The 19131-nt window shown below is 33.5% G+C and overlaps 2 protein-coding genes across 3 annotated transcripts; one reads left to right on the top strand and one right to left on the bottom strand.

Annotated features, from left to right (window-relative positions):
* The first annotated feature begins 4406 nt into the window (after positions 1–4406).
* LOC129306372 (replication factor C subunit 3) lies at positions 4407–8404 on the top strand. Of its 2 annotated transcripts, XM_054946928.1 has the most exons (11): positions 4407–4600; positions 4704–4814; positions 5082–5114; positions 6037–6205; positions 6469–6650; positions 6770–6906; positions 7052–7150; positions 7470–7539; positions 7625–7699; positions 8035–8080; positions 8178–8404. In XM_054946928.1, exons 1-11 carry the CDS (start codon positions 4517–4519, stop codon positions 8234–8236), a joined length of 1065 nt encoding a protein of 354 aa, XP_054802903.1. In that variant the 5' UTR covers positions 4407–4516; the 3' UTR covers positions 8237–8404. The 2 variants fall into 2 exon arrangements, with proteins under 2 accessions (XP_054802903.1, XP_054802905.1); XM_054946930.1 differs by lacking the exon at positions 8178–8404 and having other exon boundaries at positions 7953–8056.
* Positions 8405–10228: 1824 nt separating this feature from the next.
* On the bottom strand, positions 10229–17496 carry LOC129306107 (cationic amino acid transporter 2, vacuolar-like). Its single transcript, XM_054946472.1, has 14 exons — positions 17063–17496; positions 16342–16543; positions 16157–16241; positions 15446–15586; positions 14938–15056; positions 14758–14854; positions 14461–14633; positions 14288–14354; positions 13445–13603; positions 12660–12930; positions 12248–12353; positions 11814–11926; positions 11301–11376; positions 10229–10782 (listed from the first exon to the last, which is right to left on the bottom strand). The coding sequence occupies exons 1-14, from the start codon at positions 17220–17222 to the stop codon at positions 10626–10628; spliced, it is 1926 nt and encodes a 641-aa protein (XP_054802447.1). The 5' UTR covers positions 17223–17496; the 3' UTR covers positions 10229–10625.
* Positions 17497–19131: the final 1635 nt, after the last annotated feature.

Raw genomic sequence — 19131 nt, 5'->3', positions numbered from 1 at the left:
CAGCCACTGAGTAAGAATACTCAATTGCTTCAAGCTTTGCCCTTTGATTAAAAAAGACTTCCCATTGAAAAGATCACACTATAATCACTCTAATATTTTTCAAATTTTTCCTTCATTTTAGCTATCATGCTAGAAATTACAGGCTTAAAAGGCCGCCCGAGCTCTTTTCACAAGGCTTATTAGGGCTAAGCTCTCAAACCCAATTACTTTAAAAAAGATCTAATTTTTAAAACCCAAACTCTTATTTAAACAGAATCGCCAAGCCCAATCCTCCAAGCTTGATCTTTATTCTCAACTCTATCGGCCCTTAAAAGCTCATGCCTTATGTAACATCTCAATTTAAATTTTAATAGTTAATTTAGGTTAATAGAAATTTTAAAAAATATTTAGAAGTAAATAAATTAGTAGGAAATGATCATTAAATCTAACTTAGGATATAATTCTAAATTAAAATTTTTTTAAAAAAATTAATTAAAAAAATTATTATTAATTAATTAATTAAAAAATATTATTAAATTATTATTATAAAAAAAAGGTATGCAAAAAAAAAAGAAGAGAAGAAGAAAAAGAGAAATTTGCTTTCGGCCGCCGCATGCATCAATAGTTATATAAAATAATAAAAAAGAGAGAATAAGAGAGAGGAAAGAAGAAATAATAAAAAAAAATATGTGGGACCCACTGAATTTTTATAAAAACTCACCCGTTTCCTTTCATTTCTTCAATTCTTTTCCTGCGCGCGAGCTGAGGTGGAGAGAAGCGAGTCGCCGGTGCGAAATATCTAAATTTTTAAGGTAAGAGTTTTTAATAGGATATTTAGGGTGTGATTTTAAGCTTTTCAAGACTAAGTAAGTGTTCTAAAATTTTTTCTTAGTCATTCTTCTTCTTTAGTTTCTGAGTTTGTAATGGTAAAAAATTTAAGATATGGAAGAGGGATGAATTTATGTTGAATAAATATGATTTTTAAGGTTGTCAGTAGTATAATAAATGTTCTAGAGTATAAATTTATTGATGATCTTTGAATCTGTGGCTTATGGATCAAATTCTAAACTAGATCTGAAAATATATGTTGATTTATTAAGGTTTAGATGATTATTTGGGATGAGAAATAAATTATTATGGTTATAGGATTATGATTCTAAACTAAAGACTCAATTTTTAATTTTTGAGTATTTTAGGTACGAATTTATGAAATAAAAAGAAAATTTTGATAATAGAAATTAGTTTAGAAGTTGATTTTTAGATTATTAATGTTTATTGATAATTAAAAGTGGAGTTAAAAATTTTACTTAATAGTATTAACTATAGATTTGTATTAAAATTGAGATTAGGAATTATGTTATATTTTTAATTCTATTATTAGAATTATTTTATTAGTTTCAAAAATTGAAACTAATATTTATAAATAATATGTTATTTGTAGATTGTATTACTGGTGAAGATTGTGGTGAGAGAGAAATTTTAAGGAATAATTTATTGAAAAAGCCACAAGGTAACCATGCTTTTAATTTGTGATTAGTGTTACTTCATGTTAATTGGGTGATTATTGAGAAAATTATGAATTTTGTAATATTGTATAATTGTGCAATATTATTATGAATTTATTTAATTATTGTGGGAGGTGTTGGGAGACTTGCTATTATTGTTGTATTTATGTGCCACGTGGTACGCCCCTATTGGAGCTCAATAGGTGGCTTATAAGCGCTCGGGCTAATCTACCTTTGGCCGGATAATTTAGCACTGAGTGAGGGCTACGGCTCGAGGTTAATGGAGGGATATAAGGATGGTTGTTTGTGTGTATTGTAATATTTCTTATATTTGTTGGAATTATATTATTTTTAATTCTTACTTAGTAAGCACACACTTAACTGTTTGTATACACTATCATAAATTAGCTTTGGTTACTGGAACTTTTGAGTCTCATTATGTGGTTAACAATTTTTAGGAGAAGAGCCACGAGTGACACATGGAGGAGTCCCAGAGGCTTAGTGGTATAGATCCACTGTCTTTTTTGAGTATTTAATTTATGATTTATAATGTGTTATATTGTCAATATTAGGGCTTTTTGTTTATTGTCAATTATATGAATATATAAATGTAATTATGCCTTTCAAACTATTTCTATTTTTGGTACAATTTGGATGACTGTAATTTTAATATTAGGTTTACTTTGGATTGATTAAAATGGCATGATTATAAGGTCAAATAACTGACTTGTGTTGAAAATTGACTAAATTGCTTATTTTACTTGTTGGGAGTATAAGGATGGACAAATGTGATTTAGTTTACTTGTTGGGAGTATAAGGATAGACAAATGTGATTTAGCCTAATGGCATGTGGGAGGTAAAAATTTATCTGAAATGTTATAGTGTATGAGTTGAAGCCAATTATAAAATATTTTATATTAAAATTATTGATATAAAAATGTGTTGGGTGGCTGTAACCCAACTATGGTTGAGTTAAATTATTTTAAAAAAAAAATTTGGTGTGTTACACCTTAAAGTTTGACTCCCTAATTTTGATCTAATCTAGAGGCCTGGTCCTTATTCAAAGGGCTCAGAGCCGGGCCTATAAGCTCACATTTGAAAAAATAAAAAATTAATATTATAATTTAAATAAAATATTCTAAAATTCAACATAAAAAAATTAAAGTTTCACATTAAAAAAAGATTTAAAAATCTAAATTTAAAATGAAGATTAAGACTTTCATCAATCTTAATCCAAATCCTTTTCATCATTATCTAAAAATAGAATTTTAAATTCCTTATATGCAAGTTAAAGATAGAGGTAAATGTTCAATATTAATTATTTTTGCAACTTCTTCCTCATCACCAATAATAAATATTAACAAAATGGTGTTATTATCATATATATATGTATGTATGTATGTATGTATGTCAAAAGAAAAAAATATAAAAATTATTATAAAATGGCATAAAAACATTTAATCCCAAATACAAATTAATACTTGCACATTATTTGAAAGGATGCAAGAATGATTCTTCATTAGTACATGAGACCTATACTAAAAGTAGATTCACTAGTTATTATAGTGATCAAAATACTTAGAACATTACATGCCATACTTGAAATATTAGGAAATTATTATTGATTAGTTTTCAACCAATGCAACACATGTAATTTTAAAAATTGATGACCATTAAAGGAAGTTTCTTTCAAATAATAATTTATCAAATTTCCCAATGGAAGAAACATCCATACTCTTGAAATTGAAAAAATCTTATATTTAAAAAAATCCTTAATTTGATTTTTTAGTTTTTTTTTTAATTTAAAAAAATTATAACAAGGCTAGGAGGGCTACTCGAGCTTAAGCTCTTCTTTTCAAGGCAAGGCCAAGCTTAGAAGTCTGATTACTCTAAAAATTACCTATTTTTAAGCCCGAACACTTATTTAAACAAGACTTTCAGGCCCAGTCTTTATTCCCAACTCTAGTTATGAACCTCAAATATTGTGTAATGTAAATAATATGATTAATTATTGGTTATGTTTTCCTTTGAAAATAAAATCTACTTTAAAATATAAACAAATTTAGTTGTACTCTTTTTGTTTAAAAATGTAAGACATTTTTTGAAGAGTTGGATGTTAAAAAATGTAAAGCATTTTTAGTCTTTCCTTTTTTTAAAAGTACTTCTATTGATAATGACTTTATATTTATTGTAGGGTATTTAATAGGAGTAAGTATGGAAAGATATAGTTAGTTTGAAAGTGGGTAATTACTTTATTAGGGGGTAAGATTTAGTTAAAATGCTTTATATTTTTTAATGGAGGGAATATTATATTATAGCCAACAAAAATAATCTAATCTAATATTAATAAAATATGAACAACAATATGATTAATTAACGGTTACGTTTACATTGCTTGGATATTCACATTAGGTTCTCATCGAAATATTACTTTTTAAGTCATAATTTCTGTGGACCGGGATAAATTTTACTCCCACCTATTTATAAGATATGACATTTTTTATAAGTTACTGTTAGTTTAAAATGTAAGATATTTTTATATTTTTATTCTTATATTGGTTAATGTGTTGAGTATGGAAAATTGTATGTGTTAATTATAATTATAAATAAAGAAAAAAATTTAAAAAGACATTAAAAAAATTGAACTCTATCTAATATGATATTATTTAATATAATATATAATTATATTAAGTAAATATGTCAAATATATTTTTAAAGCACGCATAAAATTATCATTGATAATAACAATCTCACATTTGTGAGGAGTGATAATACTCAGGTTTTCAAGATATCTAGTGATGAAATTAAAAAAAAAAAAAGTGATATTGTTAAACGGTAATGAGTTTTGACTTAAGCATGACTAATTTATTCAATTACTTAATAATTAAATTAATTAGAAAACCTACACTACAAGGAGCCCTCCAGGATGCGCGAGATGTGTTTCCCGCCACTCTGCCCTCTGTACCGACTCCAAAGGAGCTCTTCTCGCTCGTCAGTATCTGCCCTTCTGAAGGTAGACGAAGATCAAGAGCATGTTGTGGGTAGATAAGTATCGACCCAAAACCCTCGACCAGATTGTGGTCCACGAAGAAGTCGCCCAAAATCTTAAGAAACTGGTTATCTACTCTCTCCCTGTAACACAATTTAAGCTTCTTCAGTACACTTTGTATGGTTAATTTCTGAGGGTTTTTTATGTGACCTTCGTAATTCTTGATGTAGGTGACGGAGCAGGATTGCCCGCATTTGCTTTTCTATGGCCCGCCAGGGTCTGGCAAAAAAACCCTAATCATGGCTCTTCTCCGACAAATGTTTGGGAACAGTGCCGAGAAGGTCAACATTTTTTCTTAAATTATCATTTTACTGTTTCTCATTCTTTTTCATAGTGAGATAATTGAAGAGAGTATATGAAACGAAGCTATATTTTGAGTGGGTTTCTTCGGGTTTGTGGGAGGTGAAATGAAGAAATTTGCGCCTAACTTTTGGTCTATTGTGTTTATTCAGTAGAAATAGTTTTTCTCATTACAAGTTACAACCCTCCTGGCATGTCCTGAACCTACACTTTTATTGCTTTCTGAATTAGCTCTATTTATATTGCAGGTGAAGGTGGAAAATAGGACATGGAAAGTGGATGTAAGATTTTTTTTTTCTCTCTCATTGACGTGAGCATTATTTATGTTGTGACCTAAGCTGCTAAAATTTCAAAAGAAACTACCGAATATGTTTCATCACGTGGCTTATTGTGATGAAAGGAACGGTTGAGATGTAAAGTATCATTTGCTCTCTTTGGAGGAGCAGATGATCCGGATCTGTGAAATATATGGTCTTCAATTAACTACAAGCATAACCAAACAAGCACACACTCCTCCCCAGCTACATGCATGTGGGGATATGGGTGCCTCTTGGTATGCTGAATTGTGTATTCCATTGTGCATACATATCCAATCCCCAACCTGTGGTGCTGAGTTGGTGCCATGTGGGACTAGGATGATATGGGTAAGCAACCTAAACTTTTTTCTTCACGGTTGGTTTTAGGTCATTGGAGGCTGGTAGAGTGATTATAAACAGGCTCGGTGAGTTTGGACCCGTTTCTTGGGTTTGACTGTTGTCAGGTGAAAAGACAAGCAATATATTGAAGATTAAACAACCCAACTAAATTAGTCTTAAGATTTTTTTTAGTATTTTAATTTTTATCTGTTGAATCAGTATGCATTTTTTTTTCAATATTATTGTAATGCAATTGTTACGTTTCATGCAAATATTATTTATTTATTTGTTATGAATAAAAATTTTGTACTTTTATATGTATTATTTTATACTCACGCATACATACACTCACATTTTTCTGTATACTGTACCCATACCAGTGTTATATGAGATTATCTTGCTTTTAATCTCAATATCATGTATTCTCCATAAGGGAGGACTTGTATATCTTGTCATCCTGTGGCTGCTGAGGAATAAGTTATAATAATGTTTGGATCAATTCATCACTGTGAACTGAACTGTTGTCATTTTATTTTTAGTTTTTGTAAATATTTGAGATTGGTTTCAGGCTGGAAGTAGATCTATTGATATAGAGCTGACAACATTATCAAGTGCCAATCACATAGAAATGAGCCCCAGTGATGCAGGCTTTCAGGACAGATATATTGTTCAAGAAGTAATTAAGGAAATGGCTAAAAATAGACCAATTGATACCAAGGGGAAGAAAGGATTTAAAGGTAAATAGCAGTTGTTTTATTATTTGATTGTCAGTTAGTTAATAGATGCTAGTGGTACCTTGCACTGTTATTAAATAGTTTAGAGTCTATTGCATCTGGGTGTTGGTGCTTTTATTTTGTAGTGATTAATTCATTTATAAGCTAGCCAACCTCTGTCCAAGGCTTGTAAAATAACTGCAATAATTACAACCCCTGGTCTTTACCTTTCCGCTTGTGTTCTTACTGTTTGTTTACTTACAATATCTGATTCTGTGCCATATCAGTACTAGTGCTCAATGAGGTTGACAAACTCTCTAGAGAAGCTCAGCATTCTCTGCGCAGAACAATGGAGAAATACAGCGCTTATTGCAGGTTAATTCTATGCTGCAATAGTTCTTCAAGAGTTACAGAAGCAATCTGCTCTCGCTGTTTAAATGTGCGAATAAATGCACCAAGTGAAGAGCAGGTCAGTAAATTTGTAACCTGTGCTGCAATGGATCATGTTACAATTAGGAAAATTGCTGTGATTCTGGCAGTAGTGTCATTGTGCCTCTTATAATAATCTGTGCAAGATCTATTTGCCAGATAGTTAGAGCATTGGAGTTCATTGGAAAGAAAGAAGGGCTGCAACTTCCTTCTGGATTTGCTGCTCGCATAGCAGAGAAATCAAATCGGAACCTAAGGCGGGCCATATTGTCTTTTGAAACTTGCCGTGTCCAACAGTAAGCTCCGTGTTAAGCATCCCTTTTTTTAATAGATGCACTGCCATGGTTGTAAATCGAGATCTACTTTTAATGTACTACTGTAAATATGGATCATCAAACTATGGACCACTCCCTATTTTTCTTACTGTCATATGACTTGTAGGTATCCTTTCAGTAGCAAGCAAACAATACCACCAATGGATTGGGAGGAATATATTTCTGAAATTGCATCTGACATAATGAAAGAACAAAGCCCAAAAAGGTTTGCTTTGATATAGCTAACTGCTGTTCAAATATTTTAGGAGAAATAAATTGTTTCTGTTGACTAACAACATTCCTGTCACATTTCCTTCTCAACCTTGCAAATTCCTGCATACCAAACAGCATAAATGATCAGGTTCACGGATAGCCTATCTGATGGTGGAGTCAACTTATCTTAATATGCTACCATTATAGAGATAAAACTCAGATTTCACAATTGCTTACAAGTGATCTGTGTGGCCTTTATTTTCCGCGTTGCATCTCACATCTCTCCATGCATGTATATATTTATCTGTCTCTTTCATTGGCATATGCTTTAGGTTGTTTCAAGTTCGAGGGAAATTGTATGAGCTCTTAATCAACTGTATCCCTCCTGAGATCATCTTGAAGGTTAATACAATCTTAGAAAATGTTGCCAATCCCAAATCATCTTCATACCGCGACTTGACTTTAAATTTTGTATTTGGTGGCTCAGAGGCTTCTTTATGAACTGTTGAAGAAATTGGATGCAGAATTAAAGCTTGAGGTCTGCCATTGGGCGGCTTATTATGTGAGTGTATTATAATCGTTTATTTAATATTGGCATCTGAATTTCACGTTTATGTCTGTTTCTTGAGATCTTCATACCTAATTTGTCTTCTGCAAGTATTTTGCTGGTTCAATTCAATTTTGTAAGATTCTTGTGACATTTTTATCGAACACAATGCAACTCCTACGGAATTTGTTGTCATTGTTCATATTGGTGTCCGTCTTCTTAATGCACTCTGTCTGCTTTATTTAATATTGCTATTATTTTTTTTTAGTCCATATGGGCTTGGAATTAGCTAGTTTCTCCAGCCATTTTCTAGTACCGTTTCCTCTGATTCTTCTACCATATTGGACCAGGAGCATAGAATGCGTCTTGGACAGAAGGCCATCTTCCACATTGAAGGTATTTTGGCCTGAACGTGCACTTGTTTATTGATGGGACATTCAGTATGAATTTGAGCTGCTGACCCATTCTGTGTTTTGTATGTTCAAATTTGCAGCATTTGTGGCTAAATTCATGAGCGTTTATAAAGCCTTCCTAATTGCGACATTTGGCTGAATACTAGATTATGGTTCTGTTCATTCAACATGTTTAATGTGGTGGACGTAAGTTTTGTACCTAGTATTATTTGTAGAATTTATCACTATATTTTCGCAATGTGTTACCCAATATGGAATGTGCAAACTTTACATTTACCCTTCTAAGTTCTATTGATGATTGATACTATCTATCCATTTTTCCACGTTTTATAGTAAATTGGTAACATTTAAAAAATTTGATAATTTAGATCATGATTTTTTATGGCTAACTAAAGTTAGAAGTATTTATCCGTTTTACTCTCTTGTCACTCTTCTTCCTCCTAATTGAATTTAGTGTTGTGAAAATCGAAGACTGGATTGGTGAAAGCCTCAGTTAGAGTTTACTGCTTGAGTTGCGATCAAATCGTGATCGAATCTGTTGAAGTTAATTCACAAACACATGAATTATTGATCTTTATAAAAGATCAAGAACAAAAACAAAAACATAAAAATGTTTAATTAATAATAATTGTTTTATAGTTGAGATGCTACATTATTTGGAATTTTTACCTTATCTTTTTTATTCTGACCATATGTATCAAGTAACGCATACCTACACTCTTAATCACTAAATAATTCTGCATGCCCTGCCATTTTGGAACTGAAGTAGTTCAACTCATCGACTCCATGGCTACTACTTTATCTTCCTTGTGAGCTCACCACCTTTCGGTTCCTTAGTAACCCGCAGAGGCAGAACAATTAGAATCTCAATCATAAAAGCTGAAACCAATGTGCGGAAGGAAGACTCTCACCGTTGGTAGACCCATTAGGATCTCAGTCATAAAGGCTGAATCCAAGGAAGGTTAACCGCCAAGCTACGGTCAACTTCTATTTAATCACATGATCCCTTCTCGAAATCCCAGCTGCAAAGCCTACGTTTAACTGCAAATTTCTCTTTGAAATCTCCACCATACTGTTCTCATTGCAACATGCGGAGCGAATAGAGAGTATGATTTCTATCACGTTCCGATTTAGAGCTAGTGGGCCAATCAATCTCACATTACTGTGTATTCGGTTAAGGGCCGAAATTAATTAAATAACCTAAAATTAATTTTTTGGGCCAAGCTATCCAAACAGTTAAAAAAAGTTAAAAATCGATTATTGGCTTAAACGTGCATGTTTCTGTAAGCTCTCTTAATGAGCTTTTTGCCAAAAGTTGATCAAAAGTGGTGGGAGAAATTACAAAAAAGATTCAAGAAAAAATTATAAAAAGGCATAATATTAAATAAAAATAAAATTAAACTCTCTTCTCTTCTTTTTTTTTTTCCTTAATAAAATTTAAATTTTAGATATTTAAAAAAGTTGTTGGCATAAATTCCTGTTAATCATCATCTTTCACTTAACATTTACTATAAAACTAATTCAAATTCAATTATTCAAATAAAATATTAATTGATAAAAAAATTAATTTAATTTAATTTAAAATTTAGGATCATTACAAAGATTATTATAAAGATCTAGAGAGAGAGAGAGAGAGAGATTTTGCATCATTTGTTACATTACTATATTTTTTATGTTGCTAAAATTTTAAGATAATGCCTAACATCTTTGTTAGATACAACTCATATCTATAATGTCATTAAAGATTAATTTATATATTATCATTTTCATTAATTATTGTAAAATTGATGTTTGATATTTAAAAATTAAATCTTTCCCTTCTATTAAATTTATCTTAACTAAGATATATTGAGTTACTTATTTACGTAAATTTAAATGTTAATATTAATATAATTTAAACTTTTTAATTAATTAAATTTGTAATATAGTATATTTTACTTTTTAAATAAAATGTATCAATTTTAATAATATTAAATTAAAATTTATTAATAATTTAATTTTAAAAGGTAATGTCCTTCACATTAATTTAAACAAATAAAATTAATTCTAAATAAATTATTCAAATATTTTTTATTCTATTAAGATTAATTTAAAAAAAATATCCAAATAAATTGTGTTATAATATAATCAATTATTATTAAAATCTATCATTTAATTAATCATTTTCATAATTTATTACACTCCACTAAAATCTAAACGAGTACCTAATATATATGTACACACATCGTATATCTATACATTGTTTGAAGTGGAGCTAGCCCCAGATCCCCACCACCCACCATCACACAAAGATAGCAAGTGCATTGTCAATACATAAAAGTACTAGAAGAAGTGGGGCTGTAATTTGAAGCATGCAACTACACTCTTCTCTAGAAGTAAACCTCTTAATCCTAGGGGCTTGAGGTGCGTTTCCTGTACAGGGATTGCATATACAACTTGTGAAGCGGCCATGATTCTTCATCTTAAGCTGCAAACGCGCTCCACGTATTGGGGTTTGTGGGTGGCTTAACAAATATCATGCACCGAGATTAAGCCACATATCTTTCACGGGTCCGATGGATTTTATCCGCAGGAGTTGCCCGCACATACAGTGCATCATTTAAAGAGCTGTGGGTTCGACCATAGAACAAATAAACAAGCGCTCCTATTAACAGCCAGACGGAAACACGAGCCCACGTTGCCGCCCTGTGACAAAAACACTAATTAGCCAAATCATGCAATTTCCCCTTCAAGAAACTATACTGAACCTATCACTATTAAGTCCACTAAATACAGTAGACATGTCTTTTGCCCCTCCGCACTCTCTCGTATATTATTCAAGTGCAATTTTATTTTAGGGCAGGGACTTTTTGTTCGTTTTAGATTAAAAATATTAGAACATGTAAACTACCATGCAAAGACTTGAAACAAACTGAACGGTATAGTTCCATGTAAATTCCTAGTTAACAAAAAGCTTGTCATTTTGGTTCCTCCAAGTAATTCCATCTATATTCAGTGGCAATAAAATTTGATTTTTCTATTATAAAAATGGGTCATAAAAAAGACTTTCTTTTGGAACTAAATAGAAGTTAAAATCGAATCATCCCTCCTGTTTCAAGATGACATAGCAGCAGAAAAACCTAACGTAACTTTCCAGCATTGATACCCTCATCCAATTCAAAGCTTTGACAGATAAGTTTCGAAGATTGAATGTTAGCACTTACCCAAGATTAATAAGCAAGTAACAATTGATGAGAATGCAAAGTATAGGCAGCAGAGGCACGAATGGGCAAATGAAACCTGTAAAGAGATCAACAAAACAGCTATTGTCTCACACTTGGTTCGTTCTCATAATTTAGCCACCGCTTCACGGTGCTCTTATCGAGAGGAATTATTCCTATCTTGTATAACACAACCACGCATCAAACTTCAGTGAGATTCGGATCCAAACCAGAAAAACTAGAACAAATTAAGAAAGATTTAAGAGATTTATTTAGATGGAGTCTGATTCATAATATTAATAAATCCATCCTTCATTCTGATATCTGCTACAGCATCCTGGTCAGTAAACAGGATTTGCAGCCAAGACGTTAGCTATCTACACCTGTTTTTTTCCCCCCGTTTTGGGCCAGTACAGGATACATATCTCTGCATAGATGTCTAGAGTAGTTGCACAGCAATGAAACCCCAACTCACACTATCCACAAAAATTTATCAAGGATGGAAGTAAGCCATACCTCCAGAGTGCCCAAAGTTGTGTCTTGCATCATCTTGGTTTATACAGGTTAGGAATACCAGGCCAGACAGAAGAAGGATGCCACTAATCCCACACAATGTGTAACGAAGAGAGCTGGAAACAGCAAATGCACAACTCTGTAAGCAAGCAAAAACACCAAAGCATACCGGAATGACAGGACAAACGTTGATGATGCGGATGCAACATGATTCTGCACTCAAACCCCATTGTAACTGATGTATTAATTATCATGTATATCATCAATCCATAGCCTACCCGAAGGGTAAGGCCAAGTCCTTGAAAGATCCACTTACTTTGCATTGAAAATCAGCAGCAGAATTCTCTATGGAATTGATTTTTTTTTTTTTAAAAAAACATCATTATGTAAAGCATGACTGCTTGGAGAATGAAACGGCAATCTCCCTATAAACCCACCTGGGAAGACTTATATTTGAAGCTGTATATGTGAGGACAAACACCCCTAAGCAAGTGGATGCTATAATCCACCCAACAATTTTTCGCCGATTACTTTCATTAACATCTGCACCCATCAACAAATGGCAGTAAGGAGAATAACAACAGATGACAAATGACAGAAAGAAAGGAAAGAATAACATGAAATCACAATAATTAGTGACAAATTTGGCAAGAGTATTTTGGTGTTAGTTACCAAAGAAACATGTCTAATAGACCCTGATAGATAAATTTACATTTTACTCTGACATTTTTGGCTATACTGCCGGACAAAATTTTTATTTTTATTTTCCATCTGTCATCAAGCATAACCAATTCTTTTATTACTTTATAATAGAGAGATTGGTAAAAGAAAAGGAAAGGCATAACTCACAGTTTCCTATGGCAAGCTGTTTAGGAATAAGAGGATACTCAATTGATGCATCCTCTTTGACAACCAAAAGTTTGGTGTTATCAGAAGTACCAATATTTGCTTCTGCATCTCTTTCGTTCGTCTCTTTACTGCTCCAATCATACCCCAATGAAACATAATCAACTGAATCCTGGAGAGAGGGTGGTAGTGGGATTTCTTTTGGAGGCATATATCTAAGGACTAATATAGATATTGCTACCACGGTAAATGCAAGAAGCGTACCCACACTAACCTGCGGGAGACAAGTCAAATACATGTTATATATACATTCAAGACAGTAACAACGTCCTAAGTATATGGTGTTCGAAGAACCTATCAAGAAACAACTTGTATTCAGTCACAATAATCTTAGCCGAGAGTGCACATCTATCATAATCTGCATCCCATGACTCCTGATTGTTTTAACTTTTATACATTAAAAAGAGAGTTAAAGATTGCCTTGAGGGAAGCTCAATAGAAAAGTCAATGGCTGTTCCAGATTAGTTTCACTGTTCTACCAAAATTGTTTCTGAAATCTAACAAGACTCTAACTATGTGGACAGGATTCAGCACCATTATGGTGATTAATGTCTAATTTAAAGATATATGCACTGTATACTTGGAACTGAAGAATTATCTTCTTGGTCATGACATGACCTGTATATTACCCCACCCTACTATTTACGAGCACACAGTACATGTCAAACTGAAATTTGATCAAATAGATATAAGATCATGGATCCACGCTGTCGATTAAGTGGACTTACCATCCCAGCTAGCTGAGAGACATCCATGACAAATGCCAAGATTGCAGCAAAAAGGCCAGTAGCCAATGTGCTCTTAACTGGAACATGGCTGCGCTTATTTACGTCTGAAAAAAATGATGGCAGAAGGCCATCCCTTGCCATAGCCATCAAGATTCGTGGCTGAAAATAATTAAAAAGTTACTTCCATTCATAATTTTACAAGGAAAATAGAAAACACCCAAGGATAAGGGGAACAAATTTGTTAACTGCTATACGCAATAGAACTGAAACAAGAAAGAAGCAATGTATCTTATACTCGCATTATGGCGATCTCAATAATTAACTGCAGAATGCGCCTAGTGCTTCTCCTGAGCCAGGATTTTAATCGTAGGAAAATTTAAGCACTGGGCGCATAGAAATACTCATTTCATAAGTTCTCGCACCAGCTGCAGCACATTTGGGTCAAGTTTCATTTAATCATCTAAAATTCATTTCAAGCCAACCAATACAGGGCTCAAGAAATAGAAAATACATATAACCTACACATTTTAGGCATCATTATTAAGATAATTTGGCATTTGGAATTTGTCCGACACAAATTCTAAACCCTAGCCTAAATTCACAAAAATTTATATACCTCATAACTCCAATTTTAGTAAGTGCTTCCTCAATATGTAACAATTTTTCGACTGAAAATATAGTTGAACCTTACCGACGTGTATGGTAGAAACTTTATGTCAATTGAGTATTTGATTATATATTTAGAGTTAACATATTTGCTTAAAATTTCATATTCAAGAATAAACTCAAGAAATACACAATTCAATGCACAAAAAGAGCATAAAAAAGTTCCCATTAACTTACCTGGGGAAGTATACCACCCATCAACGATGCGCAGAGAGCGGTAAAAGCTCCAGCATTTATTATGTAACTGCAATCACAATCAGGAAATGTGACTTTGGCAACTATAATATCTATTCTGTCGTCCAAAATTAATGTAGACTCAGAACCATAGAATTGCTAAATAATACACTCACGCTGCCCATTGCATCCCATGGTTAGCAAATGCAGAAGATATGGGGGTGTCTGGATCGATTGCATAATAAGGCACTAAACCGAGGACGACAATGGAGACCATCATATACAATGCACAACAAACAAACAATGAAGCCCCAATACCAAGTGGCAAATCTCGTTGAGGATTTTCCACCTGTTGAGAAAAAAATGTTATTACAATGGTTAAACTCAAGGATATACTACAAGCTATGGAAGAATTAATGACATTTACAATCCAAAACTAAATAAATAATAATAATATGAATTGTCAGATATACCTCTTCAGCGGTGCTGGCAACGGCATCAAAACCAATATATGCAAAGAAAACAGTTGCAGAGCCAGCAAGCATTCCATCTACGCCAAAGGGAAAGTACCTATCAAAGTACATAGTCATGTATTCATTAATTAATGAAAGATCAAACATGCATGGGGACGTGAATGACAAGCTTGGAAGTACCCTGTAGGAACGTCATATCCAACCCATCCAGATTTGAATCCCAGGTAACCACCAGCTACTACGACAAAAACCAAAGCACATACGTTCACTGATGTGATTATGCCTTGTATCAACGTACTCTGCAAATATTTAAGTGTTCAAAGATATGTTCAAAAAATAAGTCAAGTCCCTTTCATTTGGAGGGCTAGTGATGAGAGTTGTGCACCAATTCTTAATGCCAAATATTTATTCCCTAATTAATTTCAAAAGAAAATAAAACAAACGACAGAGATTAGGTGAATGGATCAGAGTACGCCAGCACAAGTTTAATAGTTGTGCATCTCTTTACACCATTGCATTCATCAGTTTTAAACCTCTATTTTGTTAAAAAATTTGCTTACATAATTTGACTTCATACATTAGTTTAAAAGTAGGTATAAAAAGCACTGTGAATGAAAATGGTGTAAAAATACTCAAGTGCACGAGAAATTAGCAGTAGATGAAAACAAAGATTATAATATCAACATACCTCCTTAATCCCAAGGCATAAAAGACCAGTAATTATAAGCACTAAAATGGCCGCACATGGATCCACAACAATATCAATTCCAGGAACATGCTGACGGTCTAAAAAGATGGGCAAACTGTCCGGACCTCCAAAAAGAGCAGCCTGATAGATTAAAAAAAATGTTGGACGTAAATAATTAGATTGAGAAATCTGACTAGCTGGTTGAACAGATGAATCTGATGATAAAACTATACAGATCATCTATAAATGATGCCCAATAGAAGTTCAACATCAAATAAGAAAAGTGAAGACGGTAAATAGTATTTCCTACACTCGGGGAGCATTTCACACAATTCTGACAATACAATAATTTCAAGCGTTTAAATGGGCATCAAGTAGCCGGAACATCTGAATAGTCAATTTACTAATTTAAGAAAAATGAAATTTAATAATGCAATTCATTAACTACACTAATGAGAACCTTAAACATAGCATTTCCCTGTATTCCCTTTTCACCTCACTCTATTTGGCTAACTGAATGAAAGATATTCATTATCCAATTCATATTCCACAGACTGAGAGGGGAAAGGCAAACCATTCCACCAACTTCTCAAATAAGTTTATCTGCCCCGTCTATCAGCCAAGGGGGAGAAAAGTTTATGCACCCATCTCCTTAAGGTCATATATGGACAGACAACTAACTGACTATAAGAGTTAAAGAGAGCAGCGAACCATATTGGGGGATATGCCCCGAGCAACAGCAGCTCCACTAATTGTATACTCCAGTATCAAGGCCCATCCAATTAACCAAGCAACACTACAAACAAAGCAATCATTTAGGAGGGCAAAAACGAACACAAGGATGAAAATCGTCAATATAACAAGAGAATCATCTATGTAAGGGTACAAGAAAATACCCTTCCCCAACACATATGTATGAGTAGTGATATGCACTCCCAGCAGAAGGACAACGACTAGCCAGCTCTGCATAGCAAAAAGCTGAAAGACCAGCTGCTATTCCAGCTATTAGAAAAGAAAACACCAAGGCTGGACCAGAATGCTCTCGAGCAACAGTACCAACAAGAACATAGACGCCAGCACCAATTGTAGCACCGACACCTAATCAAAGCAACGATATGTCAACTTGCAATTAGGTAAGGAATTTAGGCTTCATTTGAGATAGGGAGGGATCAAAGCTCAAGGCGCAATGATGAAACAGCAGAGAAGACGAAATTCAGTACAGTAGCTCGCTAATTTCTCTCTAATGGAGCTACTATCGGTCACACAGAAAGGAAGAAACGGTATCAAACACGAAAGGAACCACAAGCTGATTACCGAGATCAAAAGAAAAAGGGTATCTCCGAGCTCAAGCCTGCTAGATTTTCAGGAGTGGCTAAGAGTAGGGGCAAGATTCCATAAACGATCAACGAGAGAAAGAGGGGAGAAGATTGAAGTCCCACAACTTCGGTCAGTCAAACAAAGTAAAAACGATTCACATATAACATCCAGTGGCTGATCAGGAACAGATCCAAACGTATTCACAGCAGAAGCACACCGAAATTCCCGGAGAATTGAAAAAAAAAAAACTGCCGAGATAAAAAGATGATTCAAAACAGAAACATTTTAAGAGACAATTACCAATAGCAATCAGATGGGGAACAGACAGCTCCTTGGCCAGCTGATTATCAGACTTCTTATCAGAATCCACCCTTTTCCTCCTAGTCAAGAAATTCAATGAACTCCATGAACCCTTTCCGCCACTTTTACCACACTCTTGTGGATCTATCGAGACACCCATGAAGAACCCGACAAGACTTCACCCAACTGCGACTTCTCCGAAAATCTGCCCGCGCTCCCAGCGAAATCCACTGGTGTGCTTGACACTATTGGTATGAAAGGGAGGAAGCGGGCAGATTCAGAGAGAACAAGTAATTCTCCCCGCTCCTGAAGGAAAAAGGAACAATAATTCCGTTGGCTGAGCTATGTCCAAGTCGTTATCGTTCTAAAATAGTCTTCTTATTGAACGACTCATCCTCATAATAATACCAAACCGGGACGGAGTTGGAGGGAAAAAAGCGCGTGCAGCATTGCGGATGGAAGGGTGAGCTGCCCGGGGTGCCCGTGGGCAGAAATGGTACGCTGCCCGGTATACCTCGATTCTTGGCCTGCCACTGTGCGTAGTCGCAATCACACGTGCATGACGACAGCACTGGAATTTGGGATCTCTGAATTGCGTATCGTAAAATGGTGCGAAGGGACTAATGGCCAAGGCCCAAGGGAGAGAATTGCGCCGGGCCCAATCTTGGATTGGGGAAAAGGTATAGGCAGGACTCTGATGCGGCCCGCTTGCAAATAGATGTACAGTACCAATCTCTTCATTAATTATGCTTTGAATCAGAGTGAAAATGAAATGTAAAATTGGTGACGGATGGTAGATAAGGCCGTAGTATGCATGTGGCACGAAGATCGCGGATGATTAATTGATTATCATTCTTGTTTCCGGTGGCGGTCATTAAGATATTATCTAAAAAAATTCTCATTAGATTTTAATAAATGTATGTATGCTTTTTTTTTTTTTTGCAGTGCGATACAATATCTTACTAGTTCTCTTAAAAATATTTACAAAATGAATCTGAATCTAATATATATTAGTATTATTATAAAAACATTTTGCGGCTTCCATGTGAAATGCCGAATGCGTCAGTTGGGCGGTGGTAATGGAATCTTTATGGCCACAAAGATTTGAAAATATAAATTTAAATGGATAGCGTTGGGGAATGCATAGTGCTTAGACTTAAATATGAATAGTTAAGGAAATATTCTTTTTGGAACATTGCAATTAAAATTTTAAATTAGCATTAAAAGGTATTTTTTTTTCAAACTTTTATTGTGAGAGACGTGTTATTAAAATAGATCAATTAAAAATTATGCATGCTAATTAACAAAGAGATTGATCTTTATATTATTTAATTACTTTGATGCAATATATTATCTTTTTTTTTTGAAGAAATATATTGTCTAATTTAAAAGCATAGATTGAGTGATGACAAGGGCAATGATAACGATTTTAAATTTAGTGAAAAGACGTAGTCATTTTAATTATAATAAATTAATGTTTGAATTTCTGTTTTAAGGAGTGCTCAACCATGCTTCAAATATGATTATATTTAATAAAAAGATACTTGTGAGTGGAGTTTATAACATAGCAAGCCAAATTCCTATTAAAATAGATACCTGCATTTAATAACTAATAATGCCTTCGAACAGAATGATCTTCAATAAAAAATACTTATAGGTTAAAAAAATTACAGTGCAAAATTTTTATTATCTGTCAAATCTTTCACCTCTTAATCAGTTAGTTTTATTCTAACTATTTTGAAACAAAAAAATAATACAGTAATTTACTTTTTTTCATTAAAAAATATGATAATTCACTCGTGTATCGATGAAGCACACGACTTTGAAATGAAGAAAATTCAAATGCTTCCAAGTTTATATTTAGGGCAAGCACCAATTAAAAATGTTTCATATGTGTGTGTGTCTCCCTTCTGTAGTAGTGTAGTTACGCCAACCATTTTCATAAATTTGAAAATAATTAGAAAATTAAATTTCAAGAAGCTAATTAAATTTATACGTTCAAGTAATTGAAAATAAAAAAAAGTGAGATCTTCCTTCCCCCATACTCCTGTGCAAGCTACATGATTGGG

Source organism: Prosopis cineraria, unplaced genomic scaffold, assembly GCF_029017545.1.
Source record: "Prosopis cineraria cultivar Desert tree isolate PC_DT_omini unplaced genomic scaffold, ASM2901754v1 PC3, whole genome shotgun sequence".
Taxonomy (NCBI): Eukaryota; Viridiplantae; Streptophyta; class Magnoliopsida; order Fabales; family Fabaceae; genus Prosopis; species Prosopis cineraria.
Note: the sequence above shows the minus strand (reverse complement) of the source record. Positions and strands in the feature narration are given on the sequence as shown.